The 24,263-nt window shown below is 48.7% G+C and overlaps 1 protein-coding gene across 1 annotated transcript in view; it reads left to right on the top strand.

Moving 5' to 3' along the window:
- The first annotated feature begins 194 nt into the window (after positions 1 to 194).
- The window catches only part of LOC141082421 (uncharacterized), a 153,360-nt gene continuing 129,291 nt past the window's right edge, over positions 195 to 24,263 (top strand). Inside the window, exons 1-2 of the mRNA XM_073566362.1 lie at positions 195 to 328; positions 8,745 to 8,884. Of these exons, the coding sequence (XP_073422463.1) occupies positions 195 to 328; positions 8,745 to 8,884 (274 nt within the window). The remainder of the gene's footprint in view (positions 329 to 8,744; positions 8,885 to 24,263) is intronic.

The following is a 24,263-nucleotide window of genomic DNA, read 5'->3' on the forward strand; positions in this document are numbered from 1 at the left end:
CGGAAGCAAGCCGGGTACACGCAGGGACCTGAGTACAAAGGGCGACCATGTAGGAACCCAGCTGGCCTAGCAGGGAAGCAAAGTGATAATCAGGCGCCTCCCCTAGCAGGAAGCAGCCTGATATACTAGTGGCTACTGCAGGTCAGGAAAGACTTCCGGGTCAAGAGATTCATTTAGAATAAGAGGCCAGAGACATGCGCAGCCACGGCCTAAGCAGAGGACGGAGCGCACACGAGTCACCGGATCCAGAGAGCGACCGTGAAACCAGAAGCGAGGACACCCAGTGGCACGCCCCTCGTCCAGAGACCTGCCAGGATGCCGAAGTAAGGTAAGTCGAGGCGGCGCAGCCCGGGTTGTAAGACCTATATATTTAGGCCACAGACAACAAGCAGTTTCTTTCTCGGAGTCGGCAGCTGAACATGTTACACGCGACATGTGAAATAACTACTTCATGATGAGGACGACATCTTCATCTTCTACTGCGGCTCTAGAGACAGATTTGGCCAGCGTCGGTCACTGCCTCCATCCGCACCGACCGTCTATATGAAGGTTTCCCGTCTTCCCCGCACTGGAATCTTCTCTCACGTTAGATCTCAGCTCTGAGTCACACACAGAAGTTTGAGGCTTTTAGAAAAGATTTTTTGTTTCCACAATCAACACAGACAGAAATGATCTGATCCCAAAGTCTCCATGTACAATGATTTATGGGGTTTATTTCTGGTCTTAGGCTTTCCTAATTAGCAAACGATATAATTCCTTATGATAACATATTATATAGACACAGAGGATGTCCCCAGAAGTTCCATAGGATTTGGGAAAGGTGGTGTAACTCACCCTTGTCACACATGGCTCTTAATGCCATGGTCTCCTTCATCTCGCGATACAATCCCTGATGTATATCCCTTCCAGAGTATGAAAGTGGTGATATGTGTGGACTTGAGAATATGTGTTAATTATAACCTGACCTGGTACGAGCTCAAAACTGATCTTTTTTGTCCTCTCTCTGTACATGAAGCCAGGATGGAGACACATGGGGGGCAGGATGGCTACACATGGAGGGGCCAGGATGGATATACATGGGGGGCCAGGATGGATACACATGGGGGGCCAGGATGGATACACATGGGGGGCCAGGATGGATACACATGGGGGGCCAGGATGGATACACATGGGGGCCAGGATGGATATACATGGAGGGGCCAGGATGGATACACATGGGGGGGCCAGGATGGATACACATGGGGGGCCAGGATGGATACACATGGGGGGCCAGGATGGATACACATGGTGGGGTCAGGATGGATACACATGGGGGGGCCAGGATGGATACACATGGGGGGGCCAGGATGGATACACATGGGGGGCCAGGATGGATACACATGGGGGGGCCAGGATGAATACACATGGGGGGGCCAGGATGGATACACATGGGGGGGCCAGGATGGATACACATGGGGGGCCAGGATGAATACATATGGAGGGGCCAGGATGGAGACACATGGGGGGCCAGGATAAATACATATGGAGGGGCCAGGATGGATACACATGGGGGTCATGCTGGATACATATGGGGGCCAGGATGGAGACACATGGGGGGTCAGGATGTTTAATCATGGGGGCCAAGATGGATACACATGGGGGGCCAGGATGGATACACATGGGGGGCCAGGATGGATACACATGGGGGGCCAGGATGGCCACACATGGGGGGCAGGATGGATATACATGAGGGCCAGGATGGATACATGTGGCGCCCCTGAGGGTTCAGTCGCCACAGAGGTACTGCACCTCCTCCTGAGGTGTGGTACCCCACTATCCAGTTAAGGTGGAGACACCTGACCACACTCCAACACCTGCACCCCACACGCAAAGTAGTGTAGCAAAGCACCTTCGGCGGCTCCCTGCTTGGAGTGTAGCATAGCACCCCTTGGTGGCTCCCTGCTTGGAACACGAAACGTGCTGGGAGATGGGTGGAGTTTAGTTCACATAAAAGAGCAGGAAGAGTTGAGTCAGTCGTTCAGTCTTTCATTCAGTCAGTGAGTGAGGATGTAGTAGGACAAAGTGTGAGACAGAGAAGATCCCCAGGAGAGGGATGGAAGAAGGAAGTGCTGCAGCAGGCCACAGTGCTCTGGGTCTGCTGGCACAGGAAAGAGACAGAGAAAGGAAGCTTGATTCTCCATTGGGAAGAAGGATTAGCATGGAACATGAGGAGAATAAGAGAACAAGGACCAGGGTTAGAGGAGAACCCTTTTCAAGTTCTAAGCGCAAGGCCGGGGTCCGGTCCCCGAGGTTGTACGGATACTAATGGTCCTGCAGCAGACACCGGAGGAATAGAAATAGTGACCACTTTATACCCACTCAAGACTTGGGGGCACAACAGCAACATATTAGTGAGCCGGGACTCAGTAGCAAGGAGTCACCGAAGCAGGCTACAGTTGTCTGCCGTACAAGTAGAGTTCATAGGAACATCTGACAGGAGGAACTTCAGTGTAACTCAGTACTAGGAGTACTTCACTCAAAGGCGCTATAAGAGGAGACGTTCAGAAAAGGCACATATGTTGGCGGAGTGTTGGAAAGGAGTACTTCATCTTGCCTGGATGTTGGTTGAGCTCCTGACCTGGAGGACACGGCAAGGATGCGGGCACCTGTACCACAACAGACTATGAGTAAACCTTTGGAACTACATGCCCTGGTGTCCTCCACTTATTCCTGCACCAACCCACTCCGCACTGCTACATCCCCTGCGCCCGACACTACACCATCTAAGTGTCACTTCACCTACACTGCCCTGGGACTACAGCCCTGCCTGTGGAGGGCTATATCATCACTGTTGCACCACACCATCTGTCCCAGAGGATCTGTCTGCAGCATCGGCTTACATCTCTATTGCCAAACACCACAGGTGGCGTCATGAATCACTCATCATAAGCACACTGAACATTCCCCTTTTACAATGGACGCCCAGGGCCACGGGCCGGGTCCCAGCTGCCGTGACATCTCCCATTGAAGCTCATCGGACCCGGTACCGAGTACCCCACAGCCCTGGGTGTGAGGGCGTCCCATTTTTGGTGTCACGAACAGGATGACGAAGCCCGGTGCCACCGGGTTCTGTGTGCCTACGATTTATTGGACTTAAAAAGTTTTGTGGAAATGTGCAGAAGACCCAATTTGATAGACTGTAAAATGAATGCTAAAAATGGCCGCCGGCGTGGAGAAGAAGGACGTGACAACATGGGTGGTCTTAAGAAAAGACCACGAACTGTCCTGGGCCTCCCCTGTCTGAACTTCTATGCGACAGCAACATGGCCCACCCCCCGAGGGGTTTGTATACTGGCCTGGTATGGAGGAGTAGGAAGGAGACGCTGCCCCCAGAAGGAGGAGCGGGGGCCGGTGGCGGGAAAAGAGGCGAGACAGGAAGAAGAAGAAGAAGGAAAGAACGCCATGATGGAAGGAGCGCGGAGGCCAGAAGAAAATGGCGGGGAGAAGCCATCCTCCCCCAAGCAACACCCGCGGAGCATACGGCCGCTGCGACACACCCTTTACAGCGGCCGCCACCACCTTCAGGCTGGTGCTGTCACTGGCCTGCCAGAGGAAGGTACATGAGGGTTCTGGAGGCTGTGGGACAGGAGCTGAGTCCCAGCCCGGCTCTAGTGCAGCCGCACAGGCTTTTACCGGCATGCCCCCGTCCTGTGCCAACACGGATGCAACTACCGGTCGTTCATTAGTCCACTCCCGGGGTTGCGGCTGCCATCATTCGTCCCTCAGTACCTAAGCAGGAGTCAGCACATCACAGGGAAGCACCGGGTATGGTCGCCGCCCCTGCCATGATCCTGGTACTAGGAGCCGTGCCTGTGGACAGAAATGGCCCGGTGATTACTCAAACCATGAGTGGTGGCATTCCAATTGCATCCAGCCCGCAACAAGCGGCCTTAGCACCAACTGTGGTACCACTTGGGATCCCAGAGCAGCATCTATCGGTACCGGCTACAGCCCTTGCTGACTTGTTGGCAGCAGAAGCACCACCTGCAGTAGCTGATGTGCACCCAGTACCGGTAGCAATGACCATCGCTGCCATTCCACCGGAGCCCGTGGCAACCCATCCCTCACCAGGAGAAAAGGAGTACCTGCAATTTGTAGACTGCCAGCAACAGGATGAAGACACCCAGATCATCTCCCCTGGAAGCAGCCCAAGTCAACAGCTTCCAGAACCCCAGGAGGGGATTACTAGCCATAATAAGTAACTTTGTTACCTAGGAGGGTATTTGCACCTTTGTGCCTTTTTCTATTTTGTTTAGTTTGTTCATCATGCTTTTGTTTTTCCAGTTGTTGCCCAGTTTTATTGGCAGCGTTTTTCATGCTTGAACTGTGGAGATCATGGACGCTGAATGATCCAGAACTGTATTGTAAATAGTTGCACCTCCTTTGGTGCCCTTTCTTGGTTTTACCTAGGTCTTTTATAAATAAGGCCTACCTCATCGTGGAGCATGGCTCCATTCCAAGGACACTGCAAGAGATCCTGGCTGGGAGCGGTGTCCAGCACGTACAAGAATTATTGAAGTTTTTTGATGTGAAGTATTTGATAATGTGCTTTATGAAAGTATTAATAGATAGAAAACAGCTTTTAATGAAGAGATGAGAAATTTGAATAAAGATAACTTCTAATAATAAGTAGAAAGTGTGAAAGGAAAGATGATGAAGAAATGTGTTGATGCAGAATACTTGAAGTGGTAGTAAGGTATTGCCAAAAGCACGTTTGAATTAGGTACTGTATTGAAACATAGATAGTTAGTTAAAAATTGTTTGCAACGTTCAAGAAACAGTGCCTCTCATATTGAGAAGATTAGATAAGAACTGTTTATTAGCATTACAAAAATTTTGTCCTTTGTTTGTCAACTTTTGTTTTCTTGCAGCCCGCGGACATGCTGTGTTTAACGGGGGGGTATGTGGCGCCCCTGAGTTCAGTCGCCACAGAGGTACTGCACCTCCTCCTGAGGTGTGGTACCCCACTATCCAGGTAAGGTGGAGACACCTGACCACACTCCAAGACCTGCACCCCACACCACAAAGTAGTGTAGCAAAGCACCTTCGGCGGCTCCCTGCTTGGAGTGTAGCATAGCACCCCTTGGTGGCTCCCTGCTTGGAACACAAAATGTGCTGGGAGGTGGGTGGAGTTTAGTTCACGTGAAAAAGCGGGAAGAGTTGAGTCAGTCGTTCAGTCTTTCATTCAGTCAGTGAGTTAGGATGTAGAAGGACAGAGTGTGAGACAGAGAAGATCCCCGGGAGAGGGATGAAAGAAGGAAGTGCTGCAGCAGGCCACAGTGATCTGGGTCTGCTGGCACAGGAAAGAGACAGAGAAAGGAAGCTTGATTCTCCATTGGGAAGAAGGATTAGCACGGAACATGAGGAGAATAAGAGAACAAGGACCAGGGTTAGAGGAGAACCCTTTTCAAGTTCTAAGCGCAAGGCCGGGGTCCGGTCCCTGTGGTTGTACGGATACTAATGGTCCTGCAGCAGACACCGGAGGAATAGAAGTAGTGACCACTCTATTCCCACTCAAGACTTGGGGGCACAACAGCAACATATTAGTGAGCCAGGACTTGGTAGCAAGGAGTCCCCCGAAGCAGGCTACAGCTGTCTGTCGGACAAGTAGGGTTCATAGGAACATCTGACAGGAGGAACTCCAGTGTAACTCAGTACTAGGAGTACTTCACTCAAAGGCACTATAAGAGGAGATGTTCAGAAAAGGTACATATGTTGGTGGAGTGTTGGAAAGGAGTACTTCATCTTGCCTGGAAGTTGGCTGAGCTCCTGACCTGGAGGACACAGTACGGATGCGGGCACCTGTACCACAACAGACTGTGAGTAAAGCTTTGGAACTACATGCCCTGGTGTCCTCCACTTATTCCTGCCCCAACCCGCTCCGCACTGCTACATCCCCTGCGCACGACACTACACCATCTAAGTGTCACTTCACCTACACTGCTCTGGGACTACAGCTCTGCCTGTGGAGGGCTATAACATCACTGCTGCACCACACCATCTGTCCCAGAGGATCTGTCTGCAGCATCGGCTTACATCTCTATTGCCGAACACCACAGGTGGTGTCACGAATCACTCATCATAAGCACACTGAACATTCCCCTTTTACAATGGACGCCCAGGGCCACGGGCCGGGTCCCAGCTGCTGTGACATCTCCCATTGAAGCTCATCGGGCCCGGTACCGAGTACCCCACAGCCCAGGGTGTGAGGGCGTCCCATACATATGGGGGCCAGGATGGAGACACATTGGAGGCCAGGATGGCTACACATGGGGGGGTCAGGATGGATACACATGGGGTCCAGGATGGATATATGGGGAAGGGCCAGGATGGACATATATGGGAGCAGGTTGCATATATGGGGGGCAGGACAAAAGACCAGGAAGCATATATATGGGGGTCCAGGATGCACAAATATGGGGGACCAGGATGGATATATGGGGGAGCAAGAAAAGGGACCAGGAAGGATATATGGTGGTCCAGGAAAGATATATGGGGGCAGTATAAGACATATGGCCAGTATGTATAGCTGGGGGTGTAGGATGGATATCTGGGAGCCAGGCTGGAAAAGGGACATAGGGGACCAGGCTGGAGCATATTATAAAATAAAGGGGGCAAGGCTGAGGGACTAAATTACTGTTTGAGGGCCAGAATGAGGAACACGCTATATTAATTTATCGTGACAAGTGGGAAACATAATTTCTTTAGGGTCCAATTAGGGACATTATTACTACTGTAATATAATTTACTTTTTAGGAAACATATTGGGGATCCGCACGACGGAGGCAAGCGCAAAGCAACAGGATTAACCACCTCTAAAATTTCGTAAGGACCAATAAACTTGGGACCCAACTTAGCAGAAGGAACCTTCAACCTTATATTCTTGGTGGATAACCATACCTTATCCCCCACTTGGAACGCCGGTCCCACCAATCGTCGTTTAGCCGCAAAAAATTTATACTTGCCCTGAGACTCTCCAATGTTCCTCTGGACCTCCCTACAGACCTCAACCTACTGCAGAATGGCCGAATCAGCCCCAGGACACCCCAAATCCAGCCAGGAAAATTCACCAAAATGAGAGTGAAAACCATAATTACAGAAGAACAGGGAAGTACCAGTGGACTGATTGACATGATTATTAAATGCAAATTCTGCCATAGGTAATGAAGAGCACCAATCATCCTGTCGAGATGTGTAAGACACCATAAAATATACTTCAAAGACTGATTGGTCTTTTCAGTCTGACCCTTGGTCTCGGGATGATAGGCTGATGAAAAAGTCAAACGGATACCCAGCCTTTTACAAAAAGCCCTCCAGAACTTAGACACAAACTGCACCCCTCTATCAAACACCACTCTCATAGGCACACCATGTAATCGCACAACATGCTCAATGAATAGTTTCGATAAAGTCTCAGCATTAGGCAGTTCCGCCAACGGTACAAAATGCGCCTGTTTTCTGAACCTAACCATTACTACCCAGACCACAGGTTTGCCATTGGAAGGAGGGAGATCAGTGACAAAATTCATGGACAGATGAGTCCAAGGTCTATCTGGAATTGGAAATGGCACTAATTCCCTGGCCAGCCAGTTATGGGAGGTTTTAGCACTGTCACATGTTTCACAGGAGGACACAAATACAGTGACATCAGAAGCCAATGAGGACCACCAAACAGCCTAGCAATGGCTTTACACGTGGCCGAGATTCCAGGATGCCCACTAAGAGCTGAGTCATGGAACTCCCAGAGCACCCTTAACTGATATTGGACCGGCACAAAGAACTTATCAGGCACAGACGGAGGAGCAAGAGACTGGGCCTCCCGAATCTCCTGCTCCAATGCCGAGAAAACCCCAGCCACAACTACTCCGCGCTGTAGAATGGAGGAAGGAGGTTCAGGAGGTGACATTGGATCCAAGCTGCGAGATAAAGCATCAGCCTTCACATTCTGGACCCAGGCCTAAAAGTGATAGAAAACTGAACATTGAGAAAAAAAAAAGTGACCACCTTGCCTGACTCGGAGTTAAACGTTTGGCGGACTCAATGTACGACAGGTTCTTGTGGCCAGTAATGACTGTGATTCGATGGACAGCCCCCTCCAAAAAGTGCATTAATTCTTCAAAAGCCAGTTTAATAGCTAATAACTCCCAGTTAACCACATCATAATTCCTTTCAGCAGAGAAAATTTTTTTTTCAAAAAGAAGGCACATGGTCTTAAACTGGTTAACGTGGTGGGCCTCTGGGACAACACTGACCCCACTCCCATCTCCGAGGCGTCCACTCCCACAATAAATGGTTCAGATAGATCACGTTGAATTAGTACAGGGGCAGACAAAAAAATTATTTTTTAGAAGAAAACGCCGCTAAAGCTGGAGCTGACCAGTTTTTGAGATCAGCCCCCTGCAAGTTAAATGCGTGAGGGGTTTAACCATCTGAGAAAACCACTTGATGAATTTTCTATAATTTCTATAATAATTGGCAAAACCCAGAAAACGCTGAAGACCTTTGAGATCTCGGGGTTTCACCCAATCCACAATAGCCTGTACCTTTCTAGGGTCCATGCGAAACCCCTCAGCAGACAAAATGAACCCCAGAAAGGACAATTCTTAAAAAAAAAATGAAGCCCTCCAGTTTAGTAAAGAGGGAGTTCTCCCTAAGCCTATGGAGGACTGCACGAAGGTAACCCATGTGCTTCTGTTTATCAGCAGAATTTATAAGGTTATCATCCAGATAAACTACCATGAAGCACCCAATAAAATCAGAAAAACAATTGATAATATTTTTAAACACTGCTGGAGCGTTAGTCAGGCCAAAAGGCATAACCAAAATCTCAAACAATCCCTTGGAGGTGAGAAATGCCGTTTTCCACTCATCCCCCTCCCGCACACGGATGAGATTATATGCTCCCCTGAGGTCCAACTTACAGAACCACCTGGCACCAGACAATTGATTGTACAAATCAGGAATAAGAGGGAGGGGTAAGTATTCCTTATGGTGATTTTATTTAATTCTCGAAAATCAAGGCATGGGCATAAACGACCATCTTTTTTTTTAACAAAAAAAGAACCCCGCCGCCACAGGAGAAACAGAAGGACAAATTTGTCCTTTATGAAGGCTCTTGGAGATATACTCCTTCATAGCAGCCTGCTCAGGGCCAGAGAGACTGTACAAACGGGCCTCAGGCAATTTGGCACCAGGAACGAGATTAACAGCACAATCAAATGGGCGGTGTGGTCATAAGACCTCAGCCTCCTTTTCGGAGAACACATCCTCAAAATCCTTTAGGTACTCTGGAATACCTTCCAGACTGACAGATGACACAGGTACATTTACAATGCACGCCATCAAACAATTAGGACCCCAATTAACAATGTCCCAGGATTCCCAGTTAATAATCGGGTTATGTACTCGTAACCAGGTAAATCCATGCACCAATCCCACAGGAAGATTGTCCAGAACAAAACATGTAATACGTTCTTGATGACAGTACCCCACCTTGAGGATAAACTCCTCGACGACAAACTTAATAACATTATTAGGAAGAGGTGTTTTATCAATGGCCACGATATTAATTGGAGTTCCCAACTTGACTGTCCCTAACTTACATTTGGCCACCAATTCAGAGTCAATCAAGCTCAAGATGACCTGAAGTCCACAAAAGCTGAAGTGGGAATAGAACAGCTCTGGACATAAAGTTCCTCTTCCAGCAGTAACTTAACCAATGAGGAAAAAGGTACCTGAGAGTCTGGGCAACCTCCTCGATAGTTAGTCAGACTTAGGTGTTTCCTGGCACATTGGGAATTGGAGGACAGGAGGGACAGTTCTTTTTCTAGTGTCTCGAACTACCACAGTAGAAGCAGAGTCTCCCTTTCCATCATTGTTTCCTCTCCTTTTCCTTGACGGCAGTGGCCCCCACCTCCATGGGCTCAGAATGTGGTGTAACGTCAAGATTACTCGGAAGAAATGGAACTTCCTGCTACATAACACCCCTCTTCTGTAGTCTTTGATCCATCCGGATGGCGTGAGTCATAGCCTCCTCCAAGGAACTACGTGGTGGATGGAGAGCCAGAGCGTCCTTCAGATGATCAGAGAGTCCCCTCTGGAACTGACACCAAAGAGCAGAGTCATTCCAGGACACCTCGGGGTACTATCGTCTCAACTCGGAACAATACCACTCGGCTGAGCGGTTTCCCTGAACAAGATCCATGATAGTGTCGTCTGCCAACCTGACACAGTTCGGTTCGTCATAGATAAGTCCTGAGGTCTCAAAAAACCTATCCACCGACATCCGTTCAGGGGCAGTAGGGAGCAGCGAGAAAGACCAGTATGGAGAATCCTCCCTGAACAAGGATATAATAATCCCCACCCGCTGACTCTCATGCCCAGAGGATCGAGATCTAAGCGAAAATAATAATTTGCAACTCTCAGTGAACGTACAAAACTTATCCTTCTCACCAGAGAAGATGCCAGGTAGCTTGACCGAGGGTTCGGGAGAGTACAAGGTGACATCTACAAAATCACCAGTCCTACCAACAACATGAAGGAGGGGCACCCTGCACAGTCTTAACAGTCTCCGTCATCTCTTTCTGCAAATGAGTATGGGACGTGGCCAGGGTCCGGTGCTCCACCGACAATCCCTGCATCATTTGCATCAAACTGGACACCTGATCCACCAAGTTACGAAGCAGATTCATAACCAGGGAAAAAAATGATAAACCCCTTTAAATATAATGTCAGTTATAATGTAATGCTGCTGCAGCACAGTAGCATGCAACCTCCACCAGGGGGTGCTGATGAGGGAAGAAAGGTTGCACGCACAGCGTACCACCACAGTGCAGCAGCGCAGGTGCCACTAGGTGGCAAGAGAGTGGTCAGATGAGCCGGGTCAGTAACGGACAGGGAATGCAGTACCAGAGGAAACAGCAATACACGTGGTTAGCTACAAGCCAGAAAAGTCAGAGCCAGTTGGGAGCAGAGATGCCAGAGACGTAAGCCAGTAAAACAGGTCAGAGAACAAGCCGGGTCAAATACCAAGAGGCCACAGCACGGGGAGCAAACACGAAGATGAGCAGGGTAGCAGGAGTGGGGAAGGCACGGGAACTCAGGCAACGGGCAGAGGACAAATCAGGGTGTAACGGGGTTGGCCGGTCAAGCCAGGGGAACTATAACTGATGCTGCCTGCAGGCAGCAGTGGAATGAAATAGTCTAACAGATCCCAAAACAAGGTAGAGAAGGTTAACACCCGCACGACCAGGCCGGGGAGAGAATAGCAAGAAACAAACCCTGAACTGGATCATGACATCAGACCTCCCACCTGCCACTCCATTTTAAAATGGGGATAAGTGTCCTAGCAACAACAAAAGTTCCTCATTCTTCTGAACGGTGCAGTTTCTATTGGTCAGACCTAAATGATCACCTATCCTGTGGAGCCCAAGGATCAGTGAAAACTTGTTTTAATCAAAGAACCCCATTAATGTAAACTACCGCAATTCTACATCCCAGTTATGGGGGTGCACAGTAGATGTGCAGGAGCCGCTTGTGTTTTACAGTCGATGGTCCACTATAATCAGGACAACGAATGACAGATATTTGCATATAGCTGTAGGGTGGGCCCCTAGGGTCCATTCCCACTGTGGACCACAGACACCCCAGTCCGACCCGGTATATACATATATATATTTCGAGGGGTCATATCTCCCGACTCTGCAGACCGCATGCTGGTGTTGTACTTGGTAAGCCCGGACCAGAGGTTATGGAGATGAATGAGGGAGACCAAAAGTTCAAAAATAAACTTTCCTTTACATAGCAAGAACTTGATGAGAAGCATGTACATCACATTGCAGTTGTCACACTTTATGAATGCTTCTTCTGCATTATGCAGAGTCAGGAACTTTCCGGCTTCATGTGGCGGTACATAATTTTTGTTATAAGTCACAATAGTGCAGCAAACCTGAGCTAATGACCTCACCCTACTCTGTGTCTCCGCTATGTTCCCTGCCTTGAATCCAGATTCCCACTGACATTATATATTTGCTTTACATCAGAACGTACTATCTGATGTCTCCCTCCTGACACACAACACCATATCAATTCAAGTCTGCAATCAGATAGACCAAAGGTCACTAATGACAAGGAATTAGCTCTCCTGTGTGCCCATGTAGCTCAGTATGAGGGCTCCCACACAGTATGGTGGCCTCCACAAACCCCACACAGTATCACGGCCCCCACAGCACCTCACACAGTATTATGGCCCCCACACCCTGCTACAGAAAATAAGGACCCCCAGTCAGTATGGAGGAATTTACAGTCCACCACAACCCCTTACTCAGTATAATGTCGCGTACCAGCCACACATCCAGTATGAGAGTCCCAACAGCTCTTCTCTTAATATTAAGCCTCCACAATTCCCGATTAAAAACACACACACTATTCACCCAACCCCATTCCCGAGGTGACCTGCTCCAGTCTGTGCGATGTGAGTACTGAGGCTCCATACTACAGGTGTGATGTAGTGACTAGAGTTGAGCGACTTTTGTTTTTTTAGGGTCGAGTTTCGTTTCGTGAAACCCGACTTTTCCAAAAGTCGGGTCGAGCAAGATCGTCCGATTATAGGGAAAAGTCGGGGTCGTCCCAAAACCCGAAACCCAATGTAAGTCAATGGGGAATAAAAGTCGGCAGTGAGAGGAGGACAGGAAACACACCTACAGTGCCCATTTGAATGCCAAAAGCATCAATTCTTCTTACTTAAGCTTGTCAACCTTAATTAACTTCATAATACAAGTTACGCACTGAAAAATGGGGGTTATTTGGCTAAAGTTGTGGGGGGGAGGGCTGGCTCCAGGTTTTCATGTGCCCTGGGCGAAAGAGCGCCCCTTTAACACATACCACAACTCATCATGCTCCGATACGGCAGAGAAATAGTGGTATAGTACAATGAAAAATACTTCACTTTTTACATCTCATGACGAGGCCCATCTATTTCTCCATACAGAATCATTGGTCCCATATAATGTTTGAAACAGTATATGATGAGCTCCACATAATGCTACAGTATATGTTGGTCCCCATGGATGAAGCTCCACTGTCTTATGGGCCCAAATAATGCTCCAAACATAATGGGCCCCATTTCTAATGCTCTAGTGTATAATGGGCCCTGTAAATGCTGCTCCAGTGTCTGATGTCCACCTTTGGAATGTTCCAGTGTATGGTGGGCCCCATCTATCATTCTCCAGAGTATAGTGCTCCCCAAAAATTGCTGTCCCAACATTGAAAACAATCAAATAAGTCTCCTCGCTAGGGATTCCCTGTACTAGTCTGGACTCCTCGTCGTCCCCATCTTCCATCTCACTGCACAGTATTTCAACCTTGCAAGTGCTGTGATCCTGAGCAAGCAGGGGGGGCCCACTCGTTGGCGACGGCACTGGCACAGGGCCCCTGATAGTACGGTGGTGTGTCTGATGGCGGGTGGGCCGAACCTGCACTTTCATCTGCAGCTTCCTCTTTGTCACCGTGTAAGATGGAACTGTATATGGGAAGGGTAACCTGAGTTTCATCAGGGTCAGATTCAGGCCGTGTAGCGTGCGAGGGGAATGTAGTGGTCTGGGTCAATGTACCAGCAGATTCATCGAGCAGTGGCTGGGCATCAGTGCACTTGTGTCGCCCCCAGGAGTACGGTCGCCACAGTGGCATTACCTTCCTCCTAGGGAGTGTGATGTCATGCTTGGGAGCAATGAAGGATCTCTCTAGCAGGTTAACTGATTGGGCGGCGTTATTCCCACGAGTCATGACCCTCCAAACAGCGTTCATGAAGGCAAAGTGTTTGTTTTACGTGGGCAGTATGGTTGCAAAGCTGAACCTTAAAGGAATGTCCAGAAGGGCACCACCAGGAGTGGAGCCTACGGTTAAATTCGACTCCACCTGGGAAACCTCAACCATGCCAGCTACAGAACAGATGCAAGCTTAATTCCGTTAACGAACGAGACTCCGTCATGCCCCGCGGTCCGAGTCCGGCTTACTAGAGGGACACGTGAGGCTCTGGCACATGAGATTGGCCAATAACTGGTGTGTCATGCCCTTACATGTCCGTGGCTGCATGTGCGCTACACTGAAAAGGCCAGCGTTTGTCGCTTACAGGTGCAGATAACCCGCTGAACAACGTTAGTGATGGGGATCACTGATTACAATTATTACCCGCGAACGATGATTTCCCAGTAAGTGCAGGTCAACCACAGTTCCGGAATTAGGCCTAACCGTCATTCCTGAAAAAATTAAAAACTTACGTGTGCAAACCACAGGTGCTGTAGCTTGCTTAACAGCTCGCCAGCCGTTCTCACGCCCAGTATGGATTACACGTGATTGCACAAAGGTGAGAAAGGGTACCGTATCCCCAGATAACATGTATGGATAGCGTACACATTCAAAATATATGTCTATACATCAGGAGGCAGGCTCAGACGGTGTTAGGCCCAGTATGGATTGCACGTGATTGCACAAAGGTTAGAAAGGGTACCGTATCCCCAGATAACATGTATGGATAGCGTACACATTCAAAAGATATGTCTATACATCAGGAGGCAGGCTCAGACGGTGTTAGGCCCAGTATGGATTGCACGTGATTGCACAAAGGTTAGAAAGGGTACCGTATCCCCGGATAACATGTATGGATAGCATAGTGTACACATTCAAAATATATGTCTATACATCAGGAGGCAGGCTCAGACGGTGTTAGGCCCAGTATGGATTGCACGTGATTGCACAAAGGTTAGAAAGGGTACCGTATCCCCAGATAACATGTATGGATAGCGTACACATTCAAAATATATGTCTATACATCAGGAGGCAGGCTCAGACGGTGTCAGGCACAGTATGGATTGCACGTGATTGCACAAAGGTTAGAAAGGGTACCGTATCCCCGGATAACATGTATGGATAGCATAGTGTACACATTCAAAATATATGTCTACACATCAGGAGGCAGGCTCAGACGGTGTTAGGCCCAGTATGGATTGCACGTGATTGCACAAAGGTTAGAAAGGGTACCGTATCCCCGGATAACATGTATGGATAGCATAGTGTACACATTCAAAATATATGTCTATACATCAGGAGGCAGGCTCAGACGGTGTTAGGCCCAGTATGGATTGCACGTGATTGCACAAAGGTTAGAAAGGGTACCGTATCCCCAGATAACATGTATGGATAGCGTACACATTCAAAATATATGTCTATACATCAGGAGGCAGGCTCAGACGGTGTCAGGCACAGTATGGATTTGACGGCCCAGATTACACAGCGGAGGAGCAGGGAGAGGTAAAGATTGCAAATGCTGGGGCCCTGCCCAAGCAAGGGGGGCCCACTCGTGGGCGTCGGTACTGGCAATGGGCCCCTCATAGTTCAGCGGTGTGTCTGACGGCGGGTGTGCACCACCATCGTCAGAGACACTTGATTGCACTATGAGGGACCCTGTGCCAGTGCCCGCGCCCAAGAGTCGGCCTACCCACCTGTCCAGGGCAACGGCACTCGCACGGTGTCGTGCGCTAGGTGGTGACCCCAGCCATGGGGGGGAGGCAGCACAGTTAGGGAGTTTTAGAAAGTGGCATATGTTGATGTTGGACTTTCAGCTGATGCAAAAGGCGAAATAGGTGAAGTCCCAAGAAGAGGTGGACCAAAGCAAGCCATTTTTCTGTCACCCTATGTGTCATCAGGGGAAGGTGGGACAAAATCCTTGGAAACCCATGCATGGTTCATTTTAATGAAGGTTAGATCATCCACATTTTGGGTTGACAGACGGGTCCTTTTTTCTGTCAGGATTGATCCAGCTGCACTGAAGACTCTTTCCGATAGCACACTTGCAGCTGGGCAAGCGAGCTCCTGTAAGGCATATTGGGCCAATTCAGGCCAGGTGTCCAGTTTAGCGGCCCAATAGTCAAAGGGGAATGACCTGTGTGGGAGAACATCGATATGGGAGGAAAAGTAGTTTGTAACCATAGTTGACAACTGCTGTCTCCTGTCACTTTCCATCGATGCAGTATTACCAGTTGTGTGAGCGGTATTTGAAAAATCAGTCCACAACATTGTCATGAAACCCCTGTCTCCAACGCCACTTCTGCTGTGTGCACCACGAACACCTCTGCCAAGCTGCCCCCGGCCCGTACGGCTCGTGTGAGAACCATCACCGCTGCTGTGTGCTGGGAATGCCTCAAGCAACCGATTTACCAGAGTTGCTGGTTTATTAGCCAATATTAGGTCAAGGTTCTCCTGTGACATGATGTTTTGTAATTTGCCTTTATAGCGTGGATCCAGGATGCTGGCCAACCAGTAGTCGTCATCGTTCATCATTTTGGCAATGCGGGGGTCCCTTTTTAGGATCTGCAAGGCATAATCTGACATGTGGGCCAATGTTCCCGGTGTCAATGATGCACTGCGAGTGCTGGTTGGAGGAGCACTTTCTGGCAAATCCACATCCCTCCAGTCACGCACAAACCCTGTACCAGACCTTGCCACGCCAACATTTTCACTTGCCCCACGAGATGCATCCTCCTCCCCTAAGTAATCATCCCCATCATCATCCTCCTCCTCCTCTTCTTCCTCCACCTCGTCCAGGAGAGGTCCCTGAGCAGACAATGGCTGAATGTCATCAAGGATTCCCTCCTCCTCTTCCTCCTCATCAACATTGGCTGCAGACGCCTGCTCCTTAAGGTGCGTCAAAGTTTGCATGAGCAGATGCATAAGTGGGATGCTCATGCTTAGGATGGCGTCGTCTGCGCTTACCAGCCGTGTGCATTCCTCAAAACACTGAAGGACTTTACAGAGGTCTTTCAGCTTCGACCACTGCACACCTGTCAACTCCATGTCTGCTCTCAAAGTGCCTGGCCGTGTATCCTCCCACAAATGCATTATGGCCTGCCTCTGCTCGCACAGCCGCTCCACCATGTGCAGGGTGGAGTTCCACCTTGTTGCAATGTCGATAATGAGGCGGTGGTTGGGAAGGTGGAGCAATCGCTGCAGCTTCTGCATACGAACGGAGTGTACAGGCGACCGGCGGATGTGCGCGCACAGTCTTCGCACCTTCTGGAGCAGGGCTGTTAACTCCGGATAATTTTTGAGGAAGCACTGCACCACCAGGTTCAAGGTGTGAGCCAAGCAAGGTATGTGGCTGAGTTTTGAAAGGGCTGTGGCTGCCACAAAATTACGGCCGTTATCACTAACTACCTTGCCTGCCTCAAGATGTACACTGCCCAGCCATGACTCAGTTTGTCGCTTCAAGTACTCGGCCAGTACCTCGGCGGTGTGTCTGTTGCCCAAACACATCATCTGCAACACAGCCTGCTGACGCTTTCCACTAGCTGCTCGATAGGGGGACACATCGTGTGCAACAGTGGCAGCTGCAGATGGAGTGCTCGTACGACTGCGCTCTGTGGACGAACTTTCGCTTCTGGAGGAGGAGGAGGAGGGTCGAACGCCTACAGCCAACTGTTTCCTATACTGTGGGCTAGGCAGCACTGTCCCACCACCGCTGTCCCCTGTGGACCCTGCATCCACCACATTAACCCAGTGCGCAGTGATGGACACGTAACGGCCCTGGCCATGCCGACTGGACCATGCATCAGTTGTGAGGTGCACCTTTCCGCTCACTGACTGCTTGAGTGCATGGACAATGCGGTCTTTCACATGATGGTGGAGGGCTGGGATGGCTTTGCGAGAGAAGAAGTGGCGACTGGGTAGGTCATAGCGTGGTACTGCATAGGCCATGAGTTCGCGGAAAGCTGCGCTTTCCACCAACCGAAAGGGTATCATCTCAAACGAGATTAGTTTGGCAATGTGGGCGTTCAAACCCAGTGTACGCGGATGAGAGACTGAGTACTTTCTTGACCTACTCATAGTGTCTGGGAGGGTGAGCTGGACTTGAGAGCTGCATATGGTGGAAGTAGCAGTGGACAGGGCGGACTGAGAGAGGGTTGATGATGGTGATGGAGTTGTTGTTCTTTCTGATGGCCTAGAATCAGTCTTTCGTTGATATAACAGTGGGATTCCCTGACTGCTGTGGCATTGCAACGACACCTCAACATTTGCTGCTGTGCTAACCGGTGGGCTTACAGTGGGGGAAACAATGTAGCGTTGCTGACTACCTTCGTTGTGATCAGTTGCACATGTGGCACTTGAGGTTTGGTGTTGTGTCCACGCTTGCAAGTGCATGGTGTTTAAATGTCTAAGCATGCAACTGGTATTCAAATTTTTCAGATTTTTCCCTCGGCTAAAGGTCTTTGCGCACTTCTTACAGATAACCTTGGCCTGATCATGAGGATTTTGTTCAAAAAAGTGCCACACTGCACTCTTCCTACTTTGGCAGACATTTTGCGGCCTAGCACGCTGTGATCTTTTGGCCCTCTGGACAAGCTGTCCAGCAACTCTTTTGATGTTTGGAACCTGTCTTTGGAGTGCTCCGGGCCTGCCAGATAACAGCTGTTGCGATGTCGATATCTGCTGTGGATGCTCCTCATCTGAGCTATTGGAAGCAGCACCCTCTTCCCCCAATGGATGCCAATCTGGGTCAACAACTGGGTCATCCATCACCTCCTCTTCTATGTCATGTGCACCTTCCTCTGTGTCACCGTGTATGGTTGTATAGTGTGCGGGAAGGGGCACCTGAGTCTCATCAGGGTCAGAATCTGGCTCTGTACACTGCGAGGACAATGTAGTGCTCTGAGTGAATGTACCAGCAGAATCATCCATCAGCGGCTGTGCATCAGTGCACTCCATGTCAGATTCATCTTGGCCTGGGTAATTCACCATTTCACTTGATAATCCAGGCATGGTATGTGAAAACAGCTCCATGGAGTAATCAGTAGTATGGCCTGCGTCATCCTTCAATCTTGGTTGGGGTGAAGGACACAAGGAAAGGTGTGGTTCATGAACATGAGCCTCCAATGACGACTCAGTGCTTTTACTTTTTACAACTGAAGAAGAGGAGGCGATAGAGCTGGAGGCTGAGTCAGCAATGTAAGACAAAACTTTTTCCTGATGCTCTGGCTTTAAAAGCGGTTTGCCAACTCCTAGAAAACTAAGCGTTCGAGGCCTTATGTAGCCAGACGATGATGCAGGCTCAACACCTCCTGCATTCATAGAATCATAGAATCATAGAATCGTAGAGTTGGAAGGGACCTCCTGGGCCATCTGGTCCAACCCCCTGCTCAAAGCAGGATTCGCTAAATCATCCCAGTCAGATGTCTGTCCAGCCTCTGTTTGAAGACTTCCATTGAAGGAGAACTCACCACTTCTCGTGGCAGCCTGTTCCACTCATTGATCACTCTAACTGTCAAAAAGTTTTTTCTAATATCTAATCTGTGTCTCTTCCCATTCAGTTTCATCCCATTGCTTCTAGTCAGTCCTATTTTGCTCTTGCCACTACCATCAGATCCACCACCAACACCATCATTACCAGCTGCCAACCCCCGCCCAATTCCACGGCCTCTTCCACCAGCCTTCCTCATTTTTGGTAGAAATGTAGACAAAATCCAACAAACTATATAGTAATGTAAAACAAGGTACAAGGTGTCTATAGGACAGGGGAGATTTTGAATTTCTGCAGACACTTGTGGACACTGGACACTTATGGATTGTGTGAGGCCCACTGAGTATCTGAGCGCTCTGTCACAGGCTCGATGGCAGAGCTGTGACCAAAGTGACTAGAGGATAAGGGAGATTTTGAATTTCTGCACACACTTGTGGACACTGGACACTTATGGATTGTGTGAGGCCCACTGAGTATCTGAGCGCTCTGTCACAGGCTCGATGGCAGAGCTGTGACCAAAGTGACTAGAGGATAAGGGAGATTTTGAATTTCTGCACACACTTGTGGACACTGGACACTTATGGATTGTGTGAGGCCCACTGAGTATCTGAGCGCTCTGTCACAGGCTCGATGGCAGAGCTGTGACCAAAGTGACTAGAGGATAAGGGAGATTTTGAATTTCTGCAGACACTTGTGGACACTGGACACTTATGGATTGTGTGAGGCCCACTGAGTATCTGAGCGCTCTGTCACAGGCAGAAATTGGCTAATGTATCACAAACTACAAGGTGTATGTAGAATTGGGCAGAATTGGAATCTCCCTAGAGTGCAGGTCTGTAAGAACGGAACATGTCCTCGACTTATTCTCACAGAGTGACTCACTGATAGCTTCACTGTGGCTGTGATAACAGCCGTTACACGGTACTGTGTGAGGAGCGTACACCGCTGTATGGTGTGAAAAAATGCACGCTCAGTACCTCAGCAGGACAAAAAAAAAAATTGTGATTGCTTTTAAAAAAGCAGTTTGCGGAGCAGTGGGTAAACAGCAATGCAGGAATGTCAGGAAGCCTTAGAAGGCAGCCCAACAACCAACACCACTGATACACCACTATATAGCCTCCCCTTGCACTGCACAGTGACTGGTGTGTTGTACAGGCAAAATCGCTAGCAGCAGAAGCAGTTTTTTTTTCTTCTTCTCAGCAGGACAAAAAAAAAAATTGGGATTGCTTTTAAAAAAGCAGTTTGCGGAGCAGTGGGTAAACAGCAATGCAGGAATGTCAGGAAGCCTTAGAAGGCAGCCCAACAACCAACACCACTGATACACCACTATATAGCCTCCCCTTGCACTGCACAGTGACTGGTGTGTTGTACAGGCAAAATCGTTAGCAGCAGAAGCAGTTTTTGGTGTCTTCTTCCCTGCCTAACGCTCTCCCTACAAAATCAGCAGCAGCAGCAGCTCTCCCTATTCTGAGATCAGCATGAGTAACATGGCGGTCGGCGTGCATGCCCATTTATACCCCCTGTGCATGCCCTTCTGAAAGATGGTGGTGACCCGTGCCTATGTCATCACGTTGCCCACAGTGTCCGTGGATCCTGATTGGCTGAAAAAGAGCGCAAAACAAACTTTTGAAACGCGACTTTGGCGCGTAAGTCGCCGACCTCGTGGCCGACCTCATCCTAGGGTCGGGTTTCGTTTCATGAAACCCGACTTTGCCAAAAGTCGGTGACTTTTGAATTTTTTCGACCCGTTTCGCTCAACTCTAGTAGTGACGCCATTATGCCTGCAGTGCACTGAGTCTCAGACTCACAGGTGAAGGCTGAATGGTGGATCAGGAGCTTTGGACTCCCTGACTCACTATTCTATTCAATGGTATCACCGTCATGGGAGTGTGGATATCGCTGAAATTGTGACGATGGGAAAGAGAGGGTGACCAATACCACACCCCACGAGCCATCTCAATGTATGGGCATCATAGCAACCAAGTGGGATACCTTTATGGATTATACACTTCTGCCTATCCAACTATTGTATGGTAAATATCTCATAGATCCTGGGTTCATTAGTATCTGCACCAAGAATGAGGCGAAGTGAGTATTTGTTGATTAGCTGTGAGGTTGTCGGTGGGGTGGATGGAATCTTCTTGTGCATGTAGGGGGCAGTACTGTGGGAACATTAGAAAGTAGGGGAAAGGCAGTACTGTGGGATCAATATACTGTGTGTGAGGGGGATGACAGCCCTGTGGAAACATTATCCTGTGTGTATGGCAAGCTGCTATTGTGGGAACATTTTAATTTTACTATGTAGGGGGATGGTGATACTGTGAGAAGATTATACTGTGTGTGGTGGGATGGTGGTACTGTGAGAAGATTATACTGTGTGTGGTGAGATGGTGGTACTGTGAGAAGATTATACTGTGTGTGGTGGGATGGTGGTACTGTGAGAAGATTATACTGTGTGTGGTGGGATGGTGGTACTGTGAGAAGATTATACTGTGTGTGGTGGGATGGTGGTACTGTGAGAAGATTATACAGTGTGTGGTGGGATGGTAGTACTGTGAGAAGATTATACTGTGTGTGGAGGGATGGTGATACTGTGAGAAGATTATACTGTGTGTGGTGGGATGGTGATACTGTGAGAAGATTATACTGTGTGTGGGGGGATGGTGATACTGTAAGAAGATTATACTGTGTCTGGTGGGATGGTGGTACTGTGAGAAGATTATACTGTGTGTGGTGAGATGGTGGTACTGTGAGAAGATTATACTGTGTATGGTGGGATGGTGGTACTGTGAGAAGATTATACTGTGTGTGGTGGGATGGTGGTACTGTGAGAAGATTACACTGTGTGTGGTGGGATGGTGGTACTGTGAGAAGATTATACAGTGTGTGGTGGGATGGTAGTACTGTGAGAAGATTATACTGTGTGTGGAGGGATGGTGGCACTGTGAGAAGATTATACTGTGTGTGGTGGATGGTGATACTGTGAGAAGATTATACTGTGTGTGGTGGGATGGTGATACTGTGAGAAGATTATACTGTGTGTGGTGGGATGGTGATACTGTTAGAAGATTATACTGTGTGTGGTGGGATGATGATACTGTGAGAAGATTATACTGTGTGTGGTGGGATGGTGATACTGTTAGAAGATTATACTGTGTGTGGTGGGATGATGATACTGTGAGAAGTTTATACTGTGTGTGGTGGGATGGTGATACTGTGAGAAGATTATACTGTGTGTGGTGGGATGGTGATACTGTGAGAAGATTATACTGTGTGTGGGGGGATGGTGGTACTGTGAGAAGATTATACTGTGTGTGGTGGGATCGTGGTACTGTGAGAAGATTATACAGTGTGTGGTGGGATGGTGGTACTGTAAGAAGATTATACTGTGTGTGGAGGGATGGTGGTACTGTGAGAAGATTATACTGTGTGTGGAGGGATGGTGGTACTGTGAGATTATACTGTGTGTGGTGGGATGGTGATACTGTGAGAAGATTATACTGTGTGTGGTGGGATGGTGATACTGTGAGATTATACTGTGTGTGGGGGGATGGTGGTACTGTGAGAAGATTATACTGTGTGTGGTGGGATCGTGGTACTGTGAGAAGATTATACTGTGTGTGGTGGGATGGTGATACTGTGAGATTATACTGTGTGTGGTGGGATGGTGATACTGTGAGAAGATTATACTGTGTGTGGTGGGATCGTGGTACTGTGAGAAGATTATACTGTGTGTGGTGGGATGATGATACTGTGAGAAGATTATACTGTGTGTGGTGGGATGGTGATACTGTGAGAAGATTATACTGTGTGTGGGGGAATGGTGATACTGTGAGAAGATTATACTGTGTGTGGTGGGATGGTGATACTGTGAGAAGATTATACTGTGTGTGGTGGGATCGTGGTACTGTGAGAAGATTATACTGTGTGTGGTGGGATGGTGGTACTGTGAGAAAATTATACTGTGTGTGGGGGGATGGTGATACTGTGAGAAGATTATACTGTGTGTGGGGGGATGGTGATACTGTGAGAAGATTATACTGTGTGGGGGGGATGGTGATACTGTGAGAAGATTATACTGTGTGTGGTGGGATGGTGATACTGTGAGAAGATTATACTGTGTGTGGGGGGATGGTGATATTGTGAGAAGATTATACTGTGCGTGGTGGGATGGTGATACTGTGAGAAGATTATACTGTGTGTGGTGGGATGGTGATACTGTGAGAAGATTATACTGTGTGTGGTGGGATCGTGGTACTGTGAGAAGATTATACTGTGTGTGGGGGGATGGTGATACTGTGAGATTATACTGTGTGTTGAGGGATGGTGGTACTGTGAGAAGATTATACTGTGTGGGGGGAGGTGATACTGTGAGATTATACTGTGTGTGGTGAGATGGTGGTACTGAGAAGATTATACTGTGTGTGGTGGGATGGTGATACTGTGAGAAGATTATACTGTGTGTGGGGGATGGTGATACTGTGAGAAGATTATACTGTGTGTGGTGGGATGGTGATACTGTGAGAAGATTATACTGTGTGTGGTGGGATGGTGATACTGTGAGATTATACTGTGTGTGGGGGGATGGTGGTACTGTGAGAAGATTATACTGTGTGTGGTGGGATCGTGGTACTGTGAGAAGATTATACTGTGTGTGGTGGGATGGTGATACTGTGAGATTATAGTGTGTGTGGTGGGATGGTGATACTGTGAGAAGATTATACTGTGTGTGGTGGGATCGTGGTACTGTGAGAAGATTATACTGTGTGTGGTGGGATGATGATACTGTGAGAAGATTATACTGTGTGTGGTGGGATGGTGATACTGTGAGAAGATTATACTGTGTGTGGGGGAATGGTGATACTGTGAGAAGATTATACTGTGTGTGGTGGGATGGTGATACTGTGAGAAGATTATACTGTGTGTGGTGGGATCG

This window comes from Dendrobates tinctorius, unplaced genomic scaffold, assembly GCF_039654945.1.
Source record: "Dendrobates tinctorius isolate UK_male_01 unplaced genomic scaffold, ASM3965494v1 ptg000017l, whole genome shotgun sequence".
NCBI classification, from domain to species: Eukaryota; Metazoa; Chordata; class Amphibia; order Anura; family Dendrobatidae; genus Dendrobates; species Dendrobates tinctorius.